General features: G+C 45.6%; 1 protein-coding gene across 3 annotated transcripts; it reads left to right on the top strand.

Annotated features, from left to right (window-relative positions):
• The first annotated feature begins 5567 nt into the window (after positions 1-5567).
• CCKBR (cholecystokinin B receptor) lies at positions 5568-18132 on the top strand. 3 transcript variants are annotated; one of them, XM_004050582.5, is made up of 5 exons: positions 5680-6054; positions 15674-15925; positions 16093-16342; positions 16657-16814; positions 17016-18132. In XM_004050582.5, the coding sequence occupies exons 1-5, from the start codon at positions 5904-5906 to the stop codon at positions 17546-17548; spliced, it is 1344 nt and encodes a 447-aa protein (XP_004050630.1). In that variant the 5' UTR covers positions 5680-5903; the 3' UTR covers positions 17549-18132. The 3 variants fall into 3 exon arrangements, with proteins under 3 accessions (XP_018891259.3, XP_004050630.1, XP_018891260.1); XM_019035715.4 differs by lacking the exon at positions 5680-6054 and adding an exon at positions 10359-10594; XM_019035714.4 differs by having other exon boundaries at positions 5568-6054; positions 16657-18132.
• Positions 18133-19677: the final 1545 nt, after the last annotated feature.

A 19677-nucleotide genomic window follows, 5' to 3' on the forward strand; every position in this document is an offset into this window, starting at 1 on the left:
CTCAGTATTTTCCTATTATTTCACTACATTCCTCAGGTCTCCTTTTCCCTTCTCCCATTATATATTGTTTTCTTAAACCATCTTGACTACTAAAAATTTTCATCACACGCACACACACAAACACACACACACCCTCTCTGATAACCAGATCTCCAACTCCATAGCAAAAATAAAAACTATCAGACAGCAGCTCCCTACCAAATCTACAAACAACTGTCTCAGTTAAGATGCAGGTTAGGTTGCCATGACAATAGAGAAAAAAAATTGTAACGAGTTAAGACTGCAGTTTCTTTTTCATGCAGAAGAATCAGGGATGATAAAATGGTTTGAGAGTATAGGAGACCCAGACTCCTTCCATTTTGTCACTCTGCCATCCCTAATATGTTACCCTCACTGCATGATTGAAGGTGGCTTGCTTTCCTATTTACATTCCTATTGCCCTCCCATAGGGGCAAAGAGGAAGAGAAGGTCCATTTCTCTCCTTTAAGACCTTGATGTGGAAGCTGCACACATCACTTCTACCTACAGATACTACCTAGTCATAATGTGCATTTTTTGCACTTAGCTGCAAAAAGGTCTAGGAAATGTCGTGGTTAATTTGTAGGCCATAACTTATTTTCATCTATAATCATCTTTTTCTACTAATTTCCTCTTACAATTGAGTCTCTACTGCAATCAGAAGGTAGGACCCTCCACTTCCGCTCTGGATTGCATACATCCCTGACTTCTCAGGAACCTTGCATTATTAATTAACCATTCTCCTGTGTCTTTAGTCTTTTTATATATTGGAGTAATTCCATCTGCCAAAAAAATGAAAAAGAGAGAAAGAAAGAAAGAGAGAAAGAAAGAAAAGAAAGTTCAAGTCGTCCCATCTTAAAAAAGAAATCTTTCATTTGACATCCTCTTGCAGCTCTATCCCCTTTCCTTAGTAACTACATTTCTTAAAAACTTGTCTGAAGTCATTTACTCCACTTCCTCCCATCATATTCAGTTTTCAGGACATCTACCCTGCCTTCTGCCTCAACAACCTCACTAAAATGGCTCTTTCTAAGGTTGCCAAAGATCTCCAGGTTACTAATTTTGGACCACATTTCTCATTCCTCATTTTGCTTACCCAGGAGCAGCATTTGAATGAGTTCACCAGTTTCTTCTTGCACCTCTTCTCTTTTAGCTTTTATGATGCTTCACTCTCTGGGTTTCCTCCTGTCCCTCTGTCTACTCTTTCTTGGTGTCTTTTGCAGGCTCATCTTTCTCCATCCAGTCTTTAATAATGACCTCTAAAAGTATGACTTGATCCTTCATTTGTTCTTATTCTACACACTCTAATTGTGTGGTTTGCATTACTTCCTATATGATCTGTATATTTAGCTTCCTAATGGAATTCTACTTAGGTATCTAATAGACATCTGAAACTTAATATGTCCAAAACAGAACAGATTTGATGGTGGGAGTTTCTCTGTGCTAGTTACTATTTTCTCTATGAAGTTGGAGTCTAGGTTGAGAGTGAAGAATGCTCTGTGTCTGTGTGTGTGTGTGTGCGTGTGTGTGTGTGTGTGTCAGGGTGGGAGAAGAAATCAGAGATTTTATGAGACAAGAAAATTTGAAAACAATATTGTGTAAAACGAGAGAAAGAAGGTAATCAGAGAAATTTGGTAAGACATCTACTCATTCTAAGCAGCACAGTATGAACAACTGAATCCTGATTTCCAAAATCCCTGACTTTGAATTCTGGCTCTTTCACTTAGTAGCTTTGTGGCTTTGGGCAAGTTACTTAAACTCTCTCTAAGCCATAGTTTTTTCATCTAAGATAGTGATCAATAATATTGGACCTAAATTCATGGTTCTTCATGAGGATTAAATGTACTTACAGGTAATGTGCCTTGAACATCATAGGGGATCATCAAATAGTTTATATTGAGTTACCAGAAACCTTATTCATTTTTTATCTCATCCTTCTTTCTCACCATCCACATGCAAATTATCTTTAAATTCTGTTTCTACCTCCTAGATAGGTCTTAGATCAATCTTTTCCACTACGTCCATGACTTTAGGTCAAGCCACTACCATCTATCACCCAAATTACTGTCATAGACTCCCAATTGGTCCCACCTTTTAAGTTGCTCCCCACACTAACTCCACTGCAATCTTTCCAAATCTTTCTAAATCTTAACAAATTTCCAATGCTCCCAATTCTTCCTTGCATGGCTTGCAAGAGTCTGCATTTGCTGCCTCATGAGATAGAAGGCGTATGATTTGTCTATTGCTGTTGTAATAAATTACCATGAATGTAGTGGCTAAAAACAACACCCATTTATTAGCTCACAGATCTATTGGCCAGAGGTCTACACAGTGTGGCTGGGTTCTCTGCTCAGGGTATCAGAAATCAAGGTTTCAGCCAGACTGAATTCTCTTCTACAGACTCGGGGGAGGACTGAAGTCTCTGTTCTTTTGCTGGCTGTCAGCTAGAGACTGCTGTCAACTAGAGGCCACTCTCAGGGCTTGCCCTGTGCCCTCTTTCACCCTCGAGCCAGAAAACAGCCACCTGCGTTCCTTGCCACATTATCCCCTCCATCTTCAAGCTATCAACAGTGTGTTGAATTCTTCTCGTTCATCCAATCTCTTTGATTTCCTCTTCTGCTACCAGCAAGAAAAAAAGAACCCTTGGCTTTTAAAGGACTCATGTGACTTGGTTAGGACTAGCCAGATAATCTGTCTATCTTGAGATCAACTGATTAGTAGAATTAACTCCATCTGCAAAATCCCTTTTGCCATATAACATAATTGTGGGAGTAGTATCTCATCATATGCACAGGTCCATCCACACACAAAAGAAGATTATATAAGGGTGACAGTCACTGGGGGTCATCTTCTAATTCTGCCTACCCAAGGAGAGGAAGCCAGGGGAAATATCCCTGAAGAATCGTAGCTTGAGCTGAGATCAGATGGATGAGTAAGTGTTAATTAGGTAAGGAAGGAAAGAAGAAGCTTCCAGAGAGCATATGGAAAAGTCATGCAACTGAAGGACATATAGCAAAAAAAAAAAAAAAAAAGAAGAAAAGAAAAAAGAAAAAGAAAAGAGAAAAAAGAAGGAGTGACCAAAAAAAGGCTAGTGTGTTTACATTGGAGAGAATAAGAATCATTGTGACTCATAGTGATTTGAAATAATGTGACTAGAGAGGTAAGCAGGAGCCAGGCCACACAGGCTTTCTAAATTCTGTTAATATGTTTTCTCATTCCCAAAAGCAAAGGTCAAAAGAGTGGGATAGTCAGATTTGTATTCTGAGCATAGTACTTGGGCTTTAAGGTGAAGTATAGATGTAGAGAGCCATCAGTAAAATGTGGTGGCCCATTTAGGAGGTTAGGAGTGTGGTTCAAGAGTAGGGTAATATCAGTGGACATATAAGCAGGCAGATTCAAGGAACACTCAGTAGCTAAAATGAACAGAACTTTGTGATTGATTCAATATGGGAGTGATGTAGTTATGTTCCCCAGGAAGCAGACTCTCAAACAAAGATTACTGTGGAGGATGTTTACTAAGGAGCGTTCTTGGAGTTAACACCTGTGCAAGAGAGACGATGAAAATAGGATTGGGCAAAAGGAGAAGCTGAGCAGTAATTCAGTCCCAGCAAAGACCTCAGTCAACCATATGAAGGGTTCTAGGGGTGTGAGCATCTTTCAGAGTTGTCCACCACTGGGTTGAGGGGATTAAACTTTTATACCTCTGTGCTGATCGGTCATTGGATATAGAATGCCCGAGAAAGGGAGCATAACCTTGGATGAGCTGGCTTTCTTCTGCTTAGGCAACCCCTGAAGGGTTATGACAGCTGAGGGCCATCTTTTAGCAGCACTCTCCACAGCTGGAAAACAAATCCTCCATTTTTGAAGAGGGTTCTGGGCTCTGCATCACAGCATCCAGCGCAGGGGTGAAGGAGCATAGGGGAGTAAGGCATCAATAATAATTCCTAAATTTCTGATTTGTACATCCTGGTGGGTGCACTTAACGACCATATATTACAATCATTGGCTTACCTGGGAAAATCCCACTAGAGTAGGTGCTACTGAGGGGCAAACTATATTGGACAACTCGTGCATACCCCTAGAACTGGCATAGTTTGCTAAATAAGTGAATGTCCATCTATTTCTATTTTCACTCCCCTCTCCCTTACATCCTTTGCTCCCTTCCCTCCTCATCGTACTGTCATCCAATGTGGGAAAACTTGAGCAGGTTATCTGAGGCCCCACCTGTGCTGGAGTGGAACAAATAGCAAATCAAGCTCCTCTGGTCCAGGCTCTCTGATGGGCAAGACAGGCAGTACCAGGAGGAAGGAAAGGGGGAGCAGTTGATGACATCTCAGGCATAAACTGTCTTTCAACTCTCTTTCAATGCTTCAGCCCCTATAAACTCAGGGCTGGCTGAACCAGGTCCTCTCCAAAAGATTAATTGGATAAGGGCCTGCTGAATCCCCCATAAAGCCAGACTCCTTTCTCTAATTTGCTCTTCCACTGATGCCCGCCCCCAACCTCTTACACAGCTACTGCTGGGGGTCAGAAGAATTTCACATCGTATTGGAGTTCATCCGGAATCTGAAGAATGGATAGGAATCTGGAGATAGGAATCTGGGGAAGAAAAGGAATGGATAAGAGAATGCATAGGGAGCAGGGCTGAAATAGTAGAAGAGGCAAATCCTGCCCCGAGAAGCTGAACCCAGTTCAGTCCTGCACCCTTCAGCCCTGTTCCCGCTGCACCGCAGTGACCCAGTCCCCTTCTAGCCCCCTCTCGTGGGAACCTGACACCCTACACAGGCAGCTCTGCCTGCACTGAGAGCAAACAGGGAGGGTTAGCGTGTCGGGTGGGCGTGGGCGCTGCCTGGAGACGGTGGAGAAAGCCAACCTTCCCCTTCTCTTTTGCCTGCGCTGGGCCGGCGTTAGAATTATATCCCATCCTCACCTTACTCTGGTTTATCCTTGTCAGTGCTTGCCACCACCCCCAACTGCCCTCGACACTCAAGTCAGAAGCTTCCTCCCCGGAGCCCTTTTCCCTGGCAAGGTTTCCCTGGAGCCAAATCTCGGCCCCGGCCCCACCCCCACTCCCGCCCAGCTGTGGAGGGCTCCTTGGGACCCTTAAGTGCAAGCCTGAGTGTTAAGCCTCAGACAGGAGATGGAGGGTGTGGAGACAGATGCAGAAGCTACCCCAGTCCCGCAGCGAGGAGCTGCAGGGAACTACGGTAGCAATAGTGTCACGGTCACTGCGGCCACTGGAACACAGTACGGTAAATGCGGCTCTAGGCTCAGACTAAGGCATCCGCGCCTCAGCAGGTGACGCACGCTGACCTGGTCTCCAACGCCACCTCCACGTTCCCTGATACACCAGAGAAAGATGTTGGATCCGTGGCAGCCGTCTCTACCCAACCCCTCCTACCCTCCCTTGCCCGAAAGCTCCCCCAACGCTGCCAATACTCTTGTCTTCAATCTTTCTCTCTCTCTCTCTCTCTCTCTCTCTCTCTCTCTCTCTCTCTCTCTCTCATTCCTGAGAATCGGGGGTGGGGGCGGGTGATAAAGAGAGGTGGGCAGGAGAGAAATCTCTAAGAGGAGACGGGACACATCTAGGGAGGGGGCGAGCCTGGAGGACAGTCGCACAGGGAGGGGCAGAACTCCCGAGCCAGGGAGGGGGTGCACAGTCACCTGGTGGGACAGAGGCTGGCGGAGGGACGGGAACCCAGGCGGGGCGAGCCGCGGGAGAGTGGAGGGGCAGGCGCCTGGGCTGGGGGCGGGGACCAGGCGGGGCAGGGGGGCGGGAGAGGAGGGCGGCGGGTGCCTGAGCCGGAATCGCAGCGTGAGCAGGTGGAGCCGCGGTGGGAGCCCGCCGGGTCGAGCTGAGTAAGGCGGCGGGCTCGGCGGGGGCCATGGAGCTGCTAAAGCTGAACCGGAGCGTGCAGGGAACCGGACCCGGGCCGGGGGCTTCCCTGTGCCGCCCGGGGGCGCCTCTCCTCAACAGCAGCAGTGTGGGCAACCTCAGCTGCGAGCCCCCTCGCATTCGCGGAGCCGGGACACGAGGTGGGTGCCTCCCTCAGCCCCCTCCACAAGCTATTTCTCACTGTACCCCAGAACACTAATAGAGTCCCCCCGACGAGCTCCACACTACCTCCTCAAACGCCCACACCGTGCCCCTCATAGTACTCCCTCAGCCCTCAAACGGCTCCCCTCACTCCTTCACCCCCACAGCTTACAACTTCATCATAGCTTCACACCGCCTGGTCGGAACTCCTTCACATCCTGGTCCCCTGATTACACCTAGAGCCCCTGCTCACCCCAAAGCACAGCCCCTTCCCCAACACGCAGCCCCTCCTAGACACCAGTCAGAAGGCGAGGACCTCTTGCCAACCCCGCAGATCTCCTTTTCCCTCTTACAGCCAGTTCACAGAGCCACAACGGAGAAGGGAAGGAAGAAAGGAAGGCAGGATTGGGAAAAGAAGGGGGCTGGTTGAGGGAGGGAGCACTCTGGAAAGCTTGAATGCGAAGCTGAAGTTGTGATCACATCTGACACCCCAGCCCCCAGCCATCCCAAAAAAGATCCTCAAATCTGAATTAGGCTGGACACTAGGGGATGCTCCTTAGAGCTGCCTGCCTCCATTTCACTCCTTCTCAAACCCCTCTGCCTCCCTAGTTGGAGCTTTCGAGGCTCTGTGCCCTCTCTCTTTGCCTGCAAGTAATGTCTCCAGCTATCTTCCAAGCTCTCTCTCCAGCCCTAGGCTAGGTGCTGGGGGCACAGGGCAAACTAGACCCAGTCTGGACCCTCATGGCCCATAGCCAAGTGCAGACAGAAACCAAGCAAATGGAAAAATCACAGACACAATGGAAGTCCCATGAAAGGGTCTAAACTGTGGGCACCAAAAGAACTTCACAGAGGCTAGAACCTTAGAGCTGGGTCTTGAAGTTGAGTGGGCGGAAAAGGAAGGAGTGGGATTCTAGGTGAAGGAACAATGTTAAGCAGAAGGAAATTTGTCTAAACTCAAGAAGGGAAAGTTGGAATAAATTGCAATCCAAGTATTTATTTACCCCACGAAATAATCTATGCTTTCTCAGCCGAGTTGTTACACACTCACACTTGGATTCTGTCATTCAGCCAATATTTATTGAACCAGAGATTGTGCTAGGCAGTGGGAATGTAAGTTGAACAAAACCGACACAATTCCTACTTCACAGAGCTCAAAGTTTAATGGGTGAGACAGAAAAGCAGGGGATTGCAGCACAGAGTGGAAGAGCCTTGACAGGGAAAAGATAGTGGGAACACAAGTGGAGCACCTCTAGCCCAGCCTAGCCTCCTTGAGAATTAAAGTTGGCCTCTTGAGAAAATGAGCTACAAAGTCAAAAAAATTAGGAAGGCTGGCTCTAAGCTTCCTGTTGGCAAAAAAAAAAAAAAAATTATATACACACACACACACACACACACACACACACACAAACACACATATACATATGGGAGAGCCAGCCAAGTGAATGGGCAGAAGAGGCAGAAAGCATCCCAAATAAAAGGACAAGATGTATAAAAAGCTCAAAGTTTGAATTCATGGCACTTTTATCCACTGTGACATAGTTTTGAGTGGCTAGAACATATATCTTAAGAAGGGAATAATGAACAGGCTGGAGACCAGCCTAGAGGGTTTGCAGAGAGCCTGCTAGGCCTGACCATGGAATGTGGACTTTATCCCGAGGGCAATAGGAACTACTAAAAGATTCGGTAGTACTACCAGGATTAGTTCTATAATGTGGAGAATGGATTGGAAGACATAAGATGGAAGGCAGGGGAATACTTTAGAAGGTTACTATATTATACTGGTCTGGGTGAAAGATGATGCTAGCTGAGATTAAGGTAATGGCAAGGGAGATGGAGAGAGGTGGATAGATTTGAGAGCCTCTTCTGGAAATGGAATCAACAGATTAGAAGTAGAGAGGATGGAAGAGGTCAAAGGATGACATTCAGATTTCTAACTTGGACAACTGAATGGATATTGGTGCTATAGCAATTGTAAACAATGAGAAAGATAACAAAGCAGCAGAAACAGGTTTGGAAGAGGGAATTATAAATTCAGTTTGGAACCCATTGAGTTTAAATGTTAGTGGGACATCCAGGTGAGGTTACCTAGTAAGCTGTTGAATCCAGGGGTCTGGAACTTACAGGAGAGGTCTGAGGTGGAAATACAGACTTGAAGAAGGTCTTTGCCTACAGGACGTAGAAGCTCCAAGAATAGTTAAAATCATAAAATTTTGTATAGAATGAGAAGAAAATAGGTCCTAGGTCAAGACTCTGCATAAGACCATTATTTAAAAGCCAGGCAGAGAAAGGAGAATTTATGAAGGAGATTCAGATGAAACCATCAGAAAGGCAGGAGCTATGCCCTTCCAGAAAGCAAGAAAAAGAGAGTTTCAAGCAGGTTGGGGTAAGTGATATCAAATGCTATTGACATAAGTTACATAAATAAAAAACAGGACAGTCAGAACAGCATCCTTCACATTCAATAACAAGAAAATATTTAGGAGTTGTAGGTATTGAGGCTTGACTATGGTAGGTTAAAGATTGGACTGGTGAGAGAAGGAGTTATGAGAAGTGAACCAAGGTATGTAGCCAAAACTTTCAAGAAGTCTGGTAGGCAAAGAAAGAGAGAGAGAGAGAGAGAGAGAGAGAGATTGAGAAAGAAAAGCAGGATATTGCCAAAAATAGCATGAGATTGAGGAAGGGGGGAGTGGGTATGTGCATAGGTTTGTTATGTGCGTGCACGTGTGTGTGCACGCATTTTAAAACAAGAGCTTTTTAAAATGTTTGATGGTGATTGGGCCAAGAGAGGAAGATTGAAGATGCAGATAAGAAAGGGGATAGTCAATAGAGAAGATTCCCTGTGAAAGCGGGATGTGACGCAATTCAGAGCACAGGTGCAAAAATTTGCCTCACTTATCTAAATGCTCCTCACACATTTGGATGTTACCCAGCCGGTCAGATGTTACACACAGAGACCCTGTCAGCCACACTCATTCAGATATTATCCCTGCAGATGCATAGGTTACCCAGGTTCACTCCAATATTACCAATAGGAATTTGGATGTTACCACTTTATTCTCCTTATATAATCCATGCAGACTTGAGTATTACCCATGTTCACTCAGATAGTACCCACAGAAAGACAAATGTTACCACACTCACTTTAATATTGTCCGAAGTCATTTTGGTGTTACCCATCCATCAAACACTACTCACTTTCATTTTATTATTATCCACACACAATCAGATATTACCTATGCTCACTTAAGTAAGCTTTTCCCAGATACTACCCATAAAATTACAAATATTACTCTCACATACTCAGATAATACCCACAAAGCTTAAATATTACTTAAATTCACTCAGGTGCTCAGTTATTTCATTTACTCAGATTAACATCTTTTTTTTTTTTTTTTGAGACAGTCTCCCTCTGTTGCCCAGGCTGGGGTGCAGTAGCATGATCATGGCTCATTGCAGTCTTGACCTCCACAGGCTCAAGTGATCCTCCCACCTCAACCCCCTAAATAGCTGGGACTACAGGCATGTGCCACCACAAGTGGCTAATTTTTTGTATTTTTTGTAGAGATAGGGTTTTTCCATGTTGCCCAGGCTGGTCTCTAAATCCTTGGCTTAAGAGATCTGCCCACCTCAGCCTTCCAAAGTGCTGGGATTACAGATATAAGCCACCATGTCTGGCCCAGATTAACATCTTAATTTAGTTAACATGTTAACATCTGACATCTGTACTCAAATACTACCCATACATACTTGGATATTACTTCTGCTCAGTCAGCAATTTCTATCATTATTTGGATATTCCACTATTCACAAGTAGACCTCTGAATGTAATCTATGCTTCCTGAAGATGTTACCTACAAAATGTTATCTACAGAGAGTTGGATATTAACCCTTGCTCTTTCAAATGTTACTACAGTGACTCAGATATTATCTAAACTTAAATGTAAGCCATATTCAATCGGATATTACCTATAAGCATGTAGATGTTACCATTCTCCAGATATGTCCCACAGAAATAAGCGTGACTTTCACCTACCCATATACTATTTCAAAGATTAAAGTATGCCTAACACTCACTCTGATATTACCTACACACCCTTGCATATTACTTCTGCTCCCTCAGTACCCACTATGTGGATTCCCCCATTCACCCAGCCACTACCCACAGCCAGTTGGATGTGATCCCTGCTTATCATAGATACAAGGGTATTACTTTGATGTCTGTGTGCATGGGTGAACAGATCAAACATGCCAGCAGAATGCAGAATTTAAGGCATCAGCAGCTTCAGTGTTCTGTGGAGTTTTTCCTTAGAAAGGCTTGGTTTTCATTTTATGTCACGTTGTCTGGATTTTTGTGCTCATACTTCTCTGCCATTATCTAGACAGAACAAATACAGATCTTCTAAACACCAGGAGAAGAACTGAACTGTCCCAATCTTCTGAGTCGCCTGGTCTGATGCCAGTTTTCCTCATCCCCAGGAAGATGATGAGATGGTGCTCACGGGTAGACTTATCAAGGCACTTGTGGATGTACCCCAGCAGGTGCTATCTCCCATCCTTCCACCCATGCCTGTTTCCTAGTCACTGAAGCCACTGTCATCACTCATATTCCACCACGCAAACACACATCAATACACACGCACACACACACACACGCATACAAGTCTAAGTCTGATTTATTTTGTGCGTGACTTTTTAAACTAATGAATTATTTTTAGAGCAGTTTTAAGTTTACAAAAATTACAGAGTGCCCATACACACACAAACACACATATACACAGAATTTACCCTACTATTAACAGCTTACATTAGTGTGGTACATGTGTCACAATTTATGAGCCAATATCAATACATTATTCTCTAAATTCTAGAGTTTACATTAGGGTTCACTTTTTGTGTTGTATGGTTCTATAGGTTTTGACAAATGTATAATGGCATGTATCCATCATTACAGTATCACACAGAATAGTTTCACTGCCCTAAAAATCCCCTATACTTCATCTATTTATCCCTCGCTCTGCCTCTCCAAACTCCTGGCTCTAAAATTGCTTTTAATTAGAATTTTTCACATTTCTGAACTGTTCAACAGCAAAGACCTGTGGAGACAGTGGTGGCTGGAAATAAGATAATAGCTAGGAATGTCCAGTAAAACAGCAGAACACTGCACAGTTGCTGGTCATTTTTACTGGGACTTTGTCTTATAAATTTCAGGAGTCCCCAGGCATATTGTGAACTTTATAAGGGTAATATTTAGCTCCATCTTTATGGTCTATCACAATTAGCCAAGTTCAAGGGCACACACATGGGACATCAGCTGGATGAATGAATGAGAAATTGCTTTTCATGCTTCACAGTACTGTACCAATTTGAGGTGTGGCAACTGCATCAATAATTAGTTGAAGAAAGACATCCAGAGGCAGATGTAAGCAAGATAATGGAACTAGAAAGATTAAAGAGGTGGAGGCTGGGGGTGGGAGGACAATGGATTTGGAGGAGAAACAGTGAGTCCAAGATAAACCACCAGCAATTTTCTGAGTCCAAGGACCTCTCTGACAGAGGTCTCCCTCCTAAAGGTCCTTTATTCTCCACCATACACACTTACTCCCCTCAAATTTTGTCACCTATAAGCCTTCTGTAATCCTTCCTTACAGTGAGAGGCCCAGCTTCTAAAGGAAATATAGATGGTTTGCATATAAAAAACAAAAGCTACGCATCTGAAATCATAACCTCTCACTGACCCCCACAAGGACCTTCCAACATGTGTCTCCAAAAAGACAGAGGCAAAGAAGAAGAAGAAAGGGCATGCTGGAGCACCTCTGCAGAGATGACGGATGGATGAGAAGGGGGAAAGCAGGTGCACTTCTGTCTTGAAAGACAGAATCATCCAAGATTCATTAACAAGCATGTGTTGACTGCCTCCTCTGTGCTAGGGATGATGAGTGCTAGGGATATACTGGAGAGCGAGATGGACCTTGCCACTGTCCTCAAGAAGCTCCTAGTCTAGTGGGGAAGACAGAGAATTACATACATACTAATACAGTGAAAAATGCCATGGTCGAGTATAGAGAGAGGGAGAAAGAGGCATTTAGATTGAGATTTGATTAAGAAGGAGGCAGTATGGGCCGGGCGTAGTGGCTCAAACCTGTAATCCCAGCACTTTGGGAGGCCAAAGCAGGTGATCACCTGAGGTCGGGAGTTCGAGACCAGCCTTACCAATATGGAGAAACCCATCTCTACTAAAAATACAAAATTAGCCGGGCGTGGTGGTGCATGCCTGTAATTCCAGCTACTCAGGAGGCTGAGGCAGGAGAATCGCTTGAACCCAGGAGGCAGAGGTTGCGGTGAGCCAAGATCATGCCATTGCACTCCAGCCTGGGCAACAAGAGCAAAACTCCATCTCAAAAACAAAAACACAAACAAACAAACAAACAAAAAACATGGAGGTAGTATGATGAATAACAGAGTACTGCAGGAACAAACAGTAGGAGGCAAAGCACATTAGGGATCAGGGACTTGGCTTCTATTCTGATTCAGCCCCTTATCAGGTGTGTGGTCTTGAGCAAAGAATGTTACTGCTGAGTTCGGTTTGGAAGTTTTTATAAATAGCATTTATTTGATGCCTATAATTTCTAAATAAATTGGTTTTTGTTATGAGAAAATACAGTCATGCATTAACTAATGATGGGGATACCTTCTGAGAAATGCGTCATTAGGTGATTTCATTGTGTAAACATCATAGAGTGTTTGTCACACAAACCTAGAAGGTATAGCCTACTACATACCTGGGCTATATGGTATAGCCTACTGCTCCCAGGCTGCAAACCTGTACAGTATATTACTGTGCTGAATATTGTAGGGAAGAGTAACGCAATATTATGTATTTGTGTATCTAAACATAGAAAAGGTACAGTGAAAATACAGCATAAAAGATAAACCATCATACACCTGTATAGGGCACGTACCATTAATGGAACTTGCAGGAGTAGATGTTGCTCTGGCTAAGTCAGTGATGAGTGGTGAGTGAATGTAAAGGCCTAGGACATCACTGTACACTACTGTAGACTTTATAAACACTGGATACTTAGGCTACTACACTAAATGTATTTAATAATAAATTAAACTTAGCATACTGTAACTTTTTACTTTATAAACTTTTTGACTCTTTTGTAATAACACAGTGTAAAACAAAAATCACATTGTACGGCTATACAAAAATATTTTCTTTTTTTATACTCTTATCCTATAAGCATTTTTCTGTTTTTAACTTTAGAAAAAAAAAAACCTTTCTGTTAAAACCAAGACACAAACACACACATTGGGCTACACGGGGTCAGGATAAATATTGCCATCTTCCACCTCTACATCTTGTCCCACTGGAAGGTCATCAGGGCAACACCACACATGGAGCTGTCATCTCCTATAATAACAGTGCTTTATTCTGGAATACATCTTAAAGGACCTGCCTGAGTCTGTTTTATAGTTAACTTTTTTAAAAAAATAAGTAAGAGTATACTCTAAAATAATGATTGAAAGTATAATGTAGTAAATACATCAACCAGTCACACAGTCATTTATTATCACTATCAAGTATTATGTACATCATTGTATGTGCTAGGCTTTTATATGACTGACAGCACAGTAGGTTTGTTTATACCACTATCCCCACAAACACATACATAATGCATTATGCTGCAATGTTACAATAACGTAACTAGGTGATAGAAACTTTTCAGCTCCATTATAATCTTTTGTTGTTGTTATTTTGGGTTTTGTTAGAGACAGAGTCTCACTCTGTTGTGCAGGCTGGAGTGCAGTGGCACTATCACAGCTCACTGCAGCCTTGAACTCCTGGGTTCAAGCAATCTTTCTGCCTCAAACTCCTGAGTAGCTATGACTATAGGCATGTGTCACCACACCCAGCTAATTTTTTATGTTTTGTAGAGATGGGACTTTGCTATGTTGCTCAGGCTGATCTCAAGCTCCTGGCCTCAGGTGATCCTCCCGCCTTGGCCTCCCAAAGTGCTGGGATTACAAAGATAAGCCACTGCACTCAGCTGTTCATTACAATCTTATGAGACCACCATCGTATATGAAATTTGTCATTTACCAAAACATTGTTACTCAGTGCATGGCTGTAGTTTTCAATTTGGGAGCTAAAATGAGAATTAGTCAAAGTATGGGGCTCTGGAAGAGAGGGCTGCAGCTTTGAGGCTTTCCTTCTCTGCAATCTAGGAGGCTCTGTCCCCTGCCCTCTCTACCTTCCAGCTCTAATCCCTCTCATGCTGAGGCCATAGGTGTGAGTAATTCAGTCCTGTTCAATCCAATTCGATTTTATCTAAATCTGCTTGGCTGTGATGTGGTGGTCCAAAGATTAATCCATCTTTTAATAGACAATGACACAAAAGAATGGGGTCAGCCTCCCAGCCCCTCTGCCTCACACAGGTGTCCCTCCTATGAGCTCCAACAGCACCTTATACATCCTTCAGCCTCACTCCTTATCACATCTGTTTATGTATCTGAGTTTACTTCCCCACTGTGAGCTCTCAAATGGCAGGGATCTTGTCATGTTCATCTCTTTGTCCCCAGTGCCTAGCACAAAGGGAGCCCTCTGTAAATGTTTATAGGGTGAGAATGAATGTTTGGAGAGAATTAAAATACAAGGCAGACGTAAAATAGGCTGTAATAGTTGTGTAAGAAACAGGCATGGGTCAGAGAAAGAGGAGAGTAGAAGGGCCTTACAGAAGGGCCTTACAGAAGAAGTAGCAGTCAATTTGAGTCTTGACCAACAAGGGATGAATAGGAATTCACCAGATACAGAAAATAAGCTTGGGATGAGGGGTGGAAGTTGTGAGGAGGGTTGGTAAAAGAGTATTCCGGTCTGAGGAACCAGCCTGAGCAGGGAGAGAGTCACAGGTGCAAATCATGCATTCAAAAAACTGAGTCATCCAGTGGCTTGCTTAAATGCCTGCAGTACAGGGAGGGGGTGGGAGAGAAACAAGTCCCTTCTGGGAGGAAAGAAAGAGGTCCCTTCTGGGAGGAGAGAAAGAGGTCCCTTCTGGGAGGATTTGATGATATTCTGAGGGGTTGCAGACGGTAGAGAGTAAGTGAAGTATTTTTTTTTTTTGTGCTTTTGTTTTTAGAGAATAAAGACATGATCTGATGTGATTCAAAAGGTAGTGGGTTGTCAACAGTGTAGAATACTCTAGGGGGGTCAAATAGAGTAGGCTAAGAAAGGACCTTTGAATTTAGCAGTTAAAGATTAGTGTACTTGGGAAGAAGTATGCACTGATAGGGCACAGAATATTGTATTGTAATGGAATGAAGAGTAAATGAGAAGAGACAAATATCCTCTTAAGGAGTTTGTCTGCAGAAAGGAAAGATTTGGAACGAACCTTGAGAAGAGACAGGCTTTCTTAAGGAAGGGCAGAGTTGGGCCAATTTAACCAAACCTCAAGGGGTTAGAAGGCTAAAGGATTCAAGTTCACCATTTACTGAGCAGTTCATCGGTGGGGAATGTAGGCATCTGGCTGGGTAGTGAGGGTTGGGGATAAGAGGGAAGGAGGGGGATTTGACTGAATGAAGGCTGACCCCCTACTGCCACCTCTCCCTTTTCTTACCCAGAATTGGAGCTGGCCATTAGAATCACTCTTTACGCAGTGATCTTCCTGATGAGCGTTGGAGGAAATGTGCTCATCATCGTGGTCCTGGGACTGAGCCGCCGCCTGAGGACTGTCACCAATGCCTTCCTCCTCTCACTGGCAGTCAGCGACCTCCTGCTGGCTGTGGCTTGCATGCCCTTCACCCTCCTGCCCAATCTCATGGGCACTTTCATCTTTGGCACAGTCATCTGCAAGGCGGTTTCCTACCTCATGGGTGGGTGAGACAACCACCCCACCCCCACTTGCCGCTCTCCCCTCCTAAAGCTCTTGTGGATGTAGGGGTCTTCCCTGGTTGGCAGGGAGGGGTGTGAGGAAGTCCCACTGATGCTTGTGTAGTGCAAGTTTCCTAGGTGACTCCTTCCTTTCTCTTCCCTTGTTTAGGGGTGTCTGTGAGTGTGTCCACGCTAAGCCTCGTGGCCATCGCACTGGAGCGGTACAGCGCCATCTGCCGACCACTGCAGGCACGAGTGTGGCAGACGCGCTCCCACGCGGCTCGCGTGATTGTAGCCACGTGGCTGCTGTCCGGACTACTCATGGTGCCCTACCCCGTGTACACTGTCGTGCAACCAGTGGGGCCTCGTGTGCTGCAGTGCGTGCATCGCTGGCCCAGTGCGCGGGTCCGCCAGACCTGGTGAGCTTGCCCACCAGGAATTCCTATCCTAGGAATTCCTTTCTCACCCCTATTAGATGCTTACGACCATTGCCCAGAATCTTCCTCCAGCTTCCCGGAGAATTACCACGCCAACTCCTATTCTGCATCCACCACCCTGGAGTTCCAGTTTGGGGCCCCTCCCCAGTTCTCTCTCCCTTCCCAGCGGCACCCCCAAATCCTACTCCTACTTCAGGTACCTGGCCACAGCCCTAGAAACACTAGTCCTTGGCTTTTTCTCCATCTGTGATTATAGCTGGACAGAAACCCGAGTGATCTGTCTGTGTTGCCTTCAGGTCTGTACTGCTGCTTCTGCTCTTGTTCTTCATCCCGGGTGTGGTTATGGCCGTGGCCTACGGGCTTATCTCTCGCGAGCTCTACTTAGGGCTTCGCTTTGACGGTGACAGTGACAGCGACAGCCAAAGCAGGGTCCGAAACCAAGGCGGGCTGCCAGGTGGGGCTGGACCACGTGAGCAAAATCTGGGACAGGCGGAGCTTTGGAGGGCGACGGGGCCTGCTGGAGTGGGTGGGGCTAAAATGAAGGTGAGAAGGAAGCTGGAAATGGAGTTGAGCTGGGAGCGGAGGTCAGGTGGGGATTGGGCTGGAGATTGGGAGGACTCGCCTTTTTCTCTGACCGCCCGCCCTTTGTGCTCAGGTGCTGTTCACCAGAACGGGCGTTGCCGGCCTGAGACTGGCGCGGTTGGCGAAGACAGCGATGGCTGCTACGTGCAACTTCCACGTTCCCGGCCTGCCCTGGAGCTGACGGCGCTGACGGCTCCTGGGCCAGGATCCGGCTCCCGGCCCGCCCAGGCCAAGCTGCTGGCTAAGAAGCGCGTGGTGCGAATGTTGCTGGTGATCGTTGTGCTTTTTTTTCTGTGTTGGTTGCCAGTTTATAGTGCCAACACGTGGCGCGCCTTTGATGGCCCGGGTGCACACCGAGCACTCTCGGGTGCTCCTATCTCCTTCATTCACTTGCTGAGCTATGCCTCGGCCTGTGTCAACCCCTTGGTCTACTGCTTCATGCACCGTCGCTTTCGCCAGGCCTGCCTGGAAACGTGCGCTCGCTGCTGCCCCCGGCCTCCACGAGCTCGCCCCAGGCCTCTTCCCGATGAGGACCCTCCCACTCCCTCCATTGCTTCGCTGTCCAGGCTTAGCTACACCACCATCAGCACGCTGGGCCCTGGCTGAGGAGTAGAGGGGCCGTGGGGGTTGAGGCAGGGCAAATGACATGCACTGACCCTTCCAGACATACAAAACACAAACCACAACTGACACAGGAAACCAACACCTAAAGCATGGACTAACCCCAACGCACAGGAAAAGGTAGCCTACCTGACACAAGAGGAACAAGAATGGAGCAGTACACGGGAAAGGAGGCATGCCTCTGATATGGGACTGAGCCTGGCCCATAGAAACATGACACTGACCTTGGAGAGACACAGCGTCCCTAGCAGTGAACTATTTCTACACAGTGGGAACTCTGACAAGGGCTGACCTGCCTCTCACACACATAGATTAATGGCACTGATTGTTTTAGAGACTATGGAGCCTGGCACAGGACTGACTCTGGGATGCTCCTAGTTTGACCTCACAATGCCCTTTCCCAATCAGCACTGAAAATACCATCAGGCCTAATCTCATACCTCTCACCAACAGGCTGTTCTGCACTGAAAAGGTTCTTCATCCCTTTCCAGTTAAGGACCGTGGCCCTGCCCTCTCCTTCCTTACCCAAACTGTTCAAGAAATAATAAATTATTTGGCTTCCTCCTGAACTTCCTTTCTGGATTCTTTTAGGGCAGGTGAGAAGGCATAGGATTTTGCAGTATCCTTCTGTCAGGTCTCTCCCACTGTTGCACACTGCTGTGCACAACCCCGTGCCAGAAAGCCCAACCTCTGAGGTTCAGTGTGGCTGTGCATATTCTTTCTGAGTTTTCATCCTCTACCTACATACCAATGTTGCAGTAACTGTGAATGGGGATGGTAAATGGCATATCCATGACATATCATGATTCCTGATCACATTATCCCAAAGTGGTGCCACTGTTAAGGTACTATATTAATGGATGCTTATTAAATTTTGATGAAAAGATAAAAGAGGAAGCACTGTGTAATAAGACTAAGTTTATTCAATGTGTGTTTGAAACACCAGAGATCAGACCATGACAGGTATACAGAATGAATACAGTTAATTAAAGAGTAGGGATGTTTTGCTGTACTCTCTTCCCCAGTGTCAAAACCTGGCCAAGATTCTGCCAAATGGAAGCACTTTTAGTAGCTACAACAAAAAAGACCTGAATAGGAGTCTGAGAACCCAGTCTCCCTTTTACTATAAGAATGATCTAGCCCCAGAGACAGGCAAAGACCAACAATATCACCTCTTTACACACAATGACAAATGAGGAAGAGCAGGAACTGAGGACCTCACTAAGAGGACATACGTGGATAATCAGAGGCATAGTATATTGGAGGAGGGGTCTTTTGATGCTTCATCTTGTAACAGACAGGGGAAACTGAGGCCCAGAGCAGGAATGTAAGCTGCCTAAGGACATACAGTAAGTTAGAGCAAGATAGAATAATGGTGTTGAAGTAGACCCTGGGCTGGAGATGGGGAACAAGACCCACCCATGAGGAGCAGAGACAAGTTTTGTGGGACCTAAAGTTTATAAAATCGGGTGCTCTTTCTTTAAGAAAGAAAAAGAATACAAAATTACAGATACAAAATTACTGGGACCCTGACCAGGGCCTTGAAAGGGGCCTGTGCAAGTGACGAGCCCTCAGTTTTAGGCCTCATTCACTTCCCAGCCAATATGCCTCTAAAATACACCCACTAACTACCCTGGAGAAGGCTGCATGGAGTAGAGGACAGTGAGAAAGGAGAGTGGTTCTTCTGTTTACCAGTGCTGGGGTTGCTCCCATCCATCGTTTCTACAGGATTCTGGGCTGCAAGAGGCAGGAAGAAGGAAGAAAAGGAGGGAGAAGGCGTTCCAAGCTGTCAACTATGACAGGGACGGTTAAAAATAGAATCCCAGCTGGTCTGAGGAGCTGCAGGCAGATATTGGGCCTTTCTTTCTCATGCCAGCTTCTCTGTGGGGTGGGAGTAGGCTGGTCCATAGGCTCCCTAGCACTCCACAGTTCCTTCTAAAGACTGCCTGGGACTGTTAGCCCCCTCTAGCTGGAGCCTGGGCTCCAGATGACCACAAAATGGCAGCCTGGAGCTGGGTAGGGGAGGGCTGGGTCTACAGAATACTTTTACCTCCATCACCCCATTCCATGCCCTATCCAGCTGTCAGATATGGTCTCTTGAGCTCCTTCCATCT

Source organism: Gorilla gorilla, chromosome 9 (assembly GCF_029281585.2).
Source record: "Gorilla gorilla gorilla isolate KB3781 chromosome 9, NHGRI_mGorGor1-v2.1_pri, whole genome shotgun sequence".
Lineage (NCBI taxonomy): Eukaryota > Metazoa > Chordata > Mammalia > Primates > Hominidae > Gorilla > Gorilla gorilla.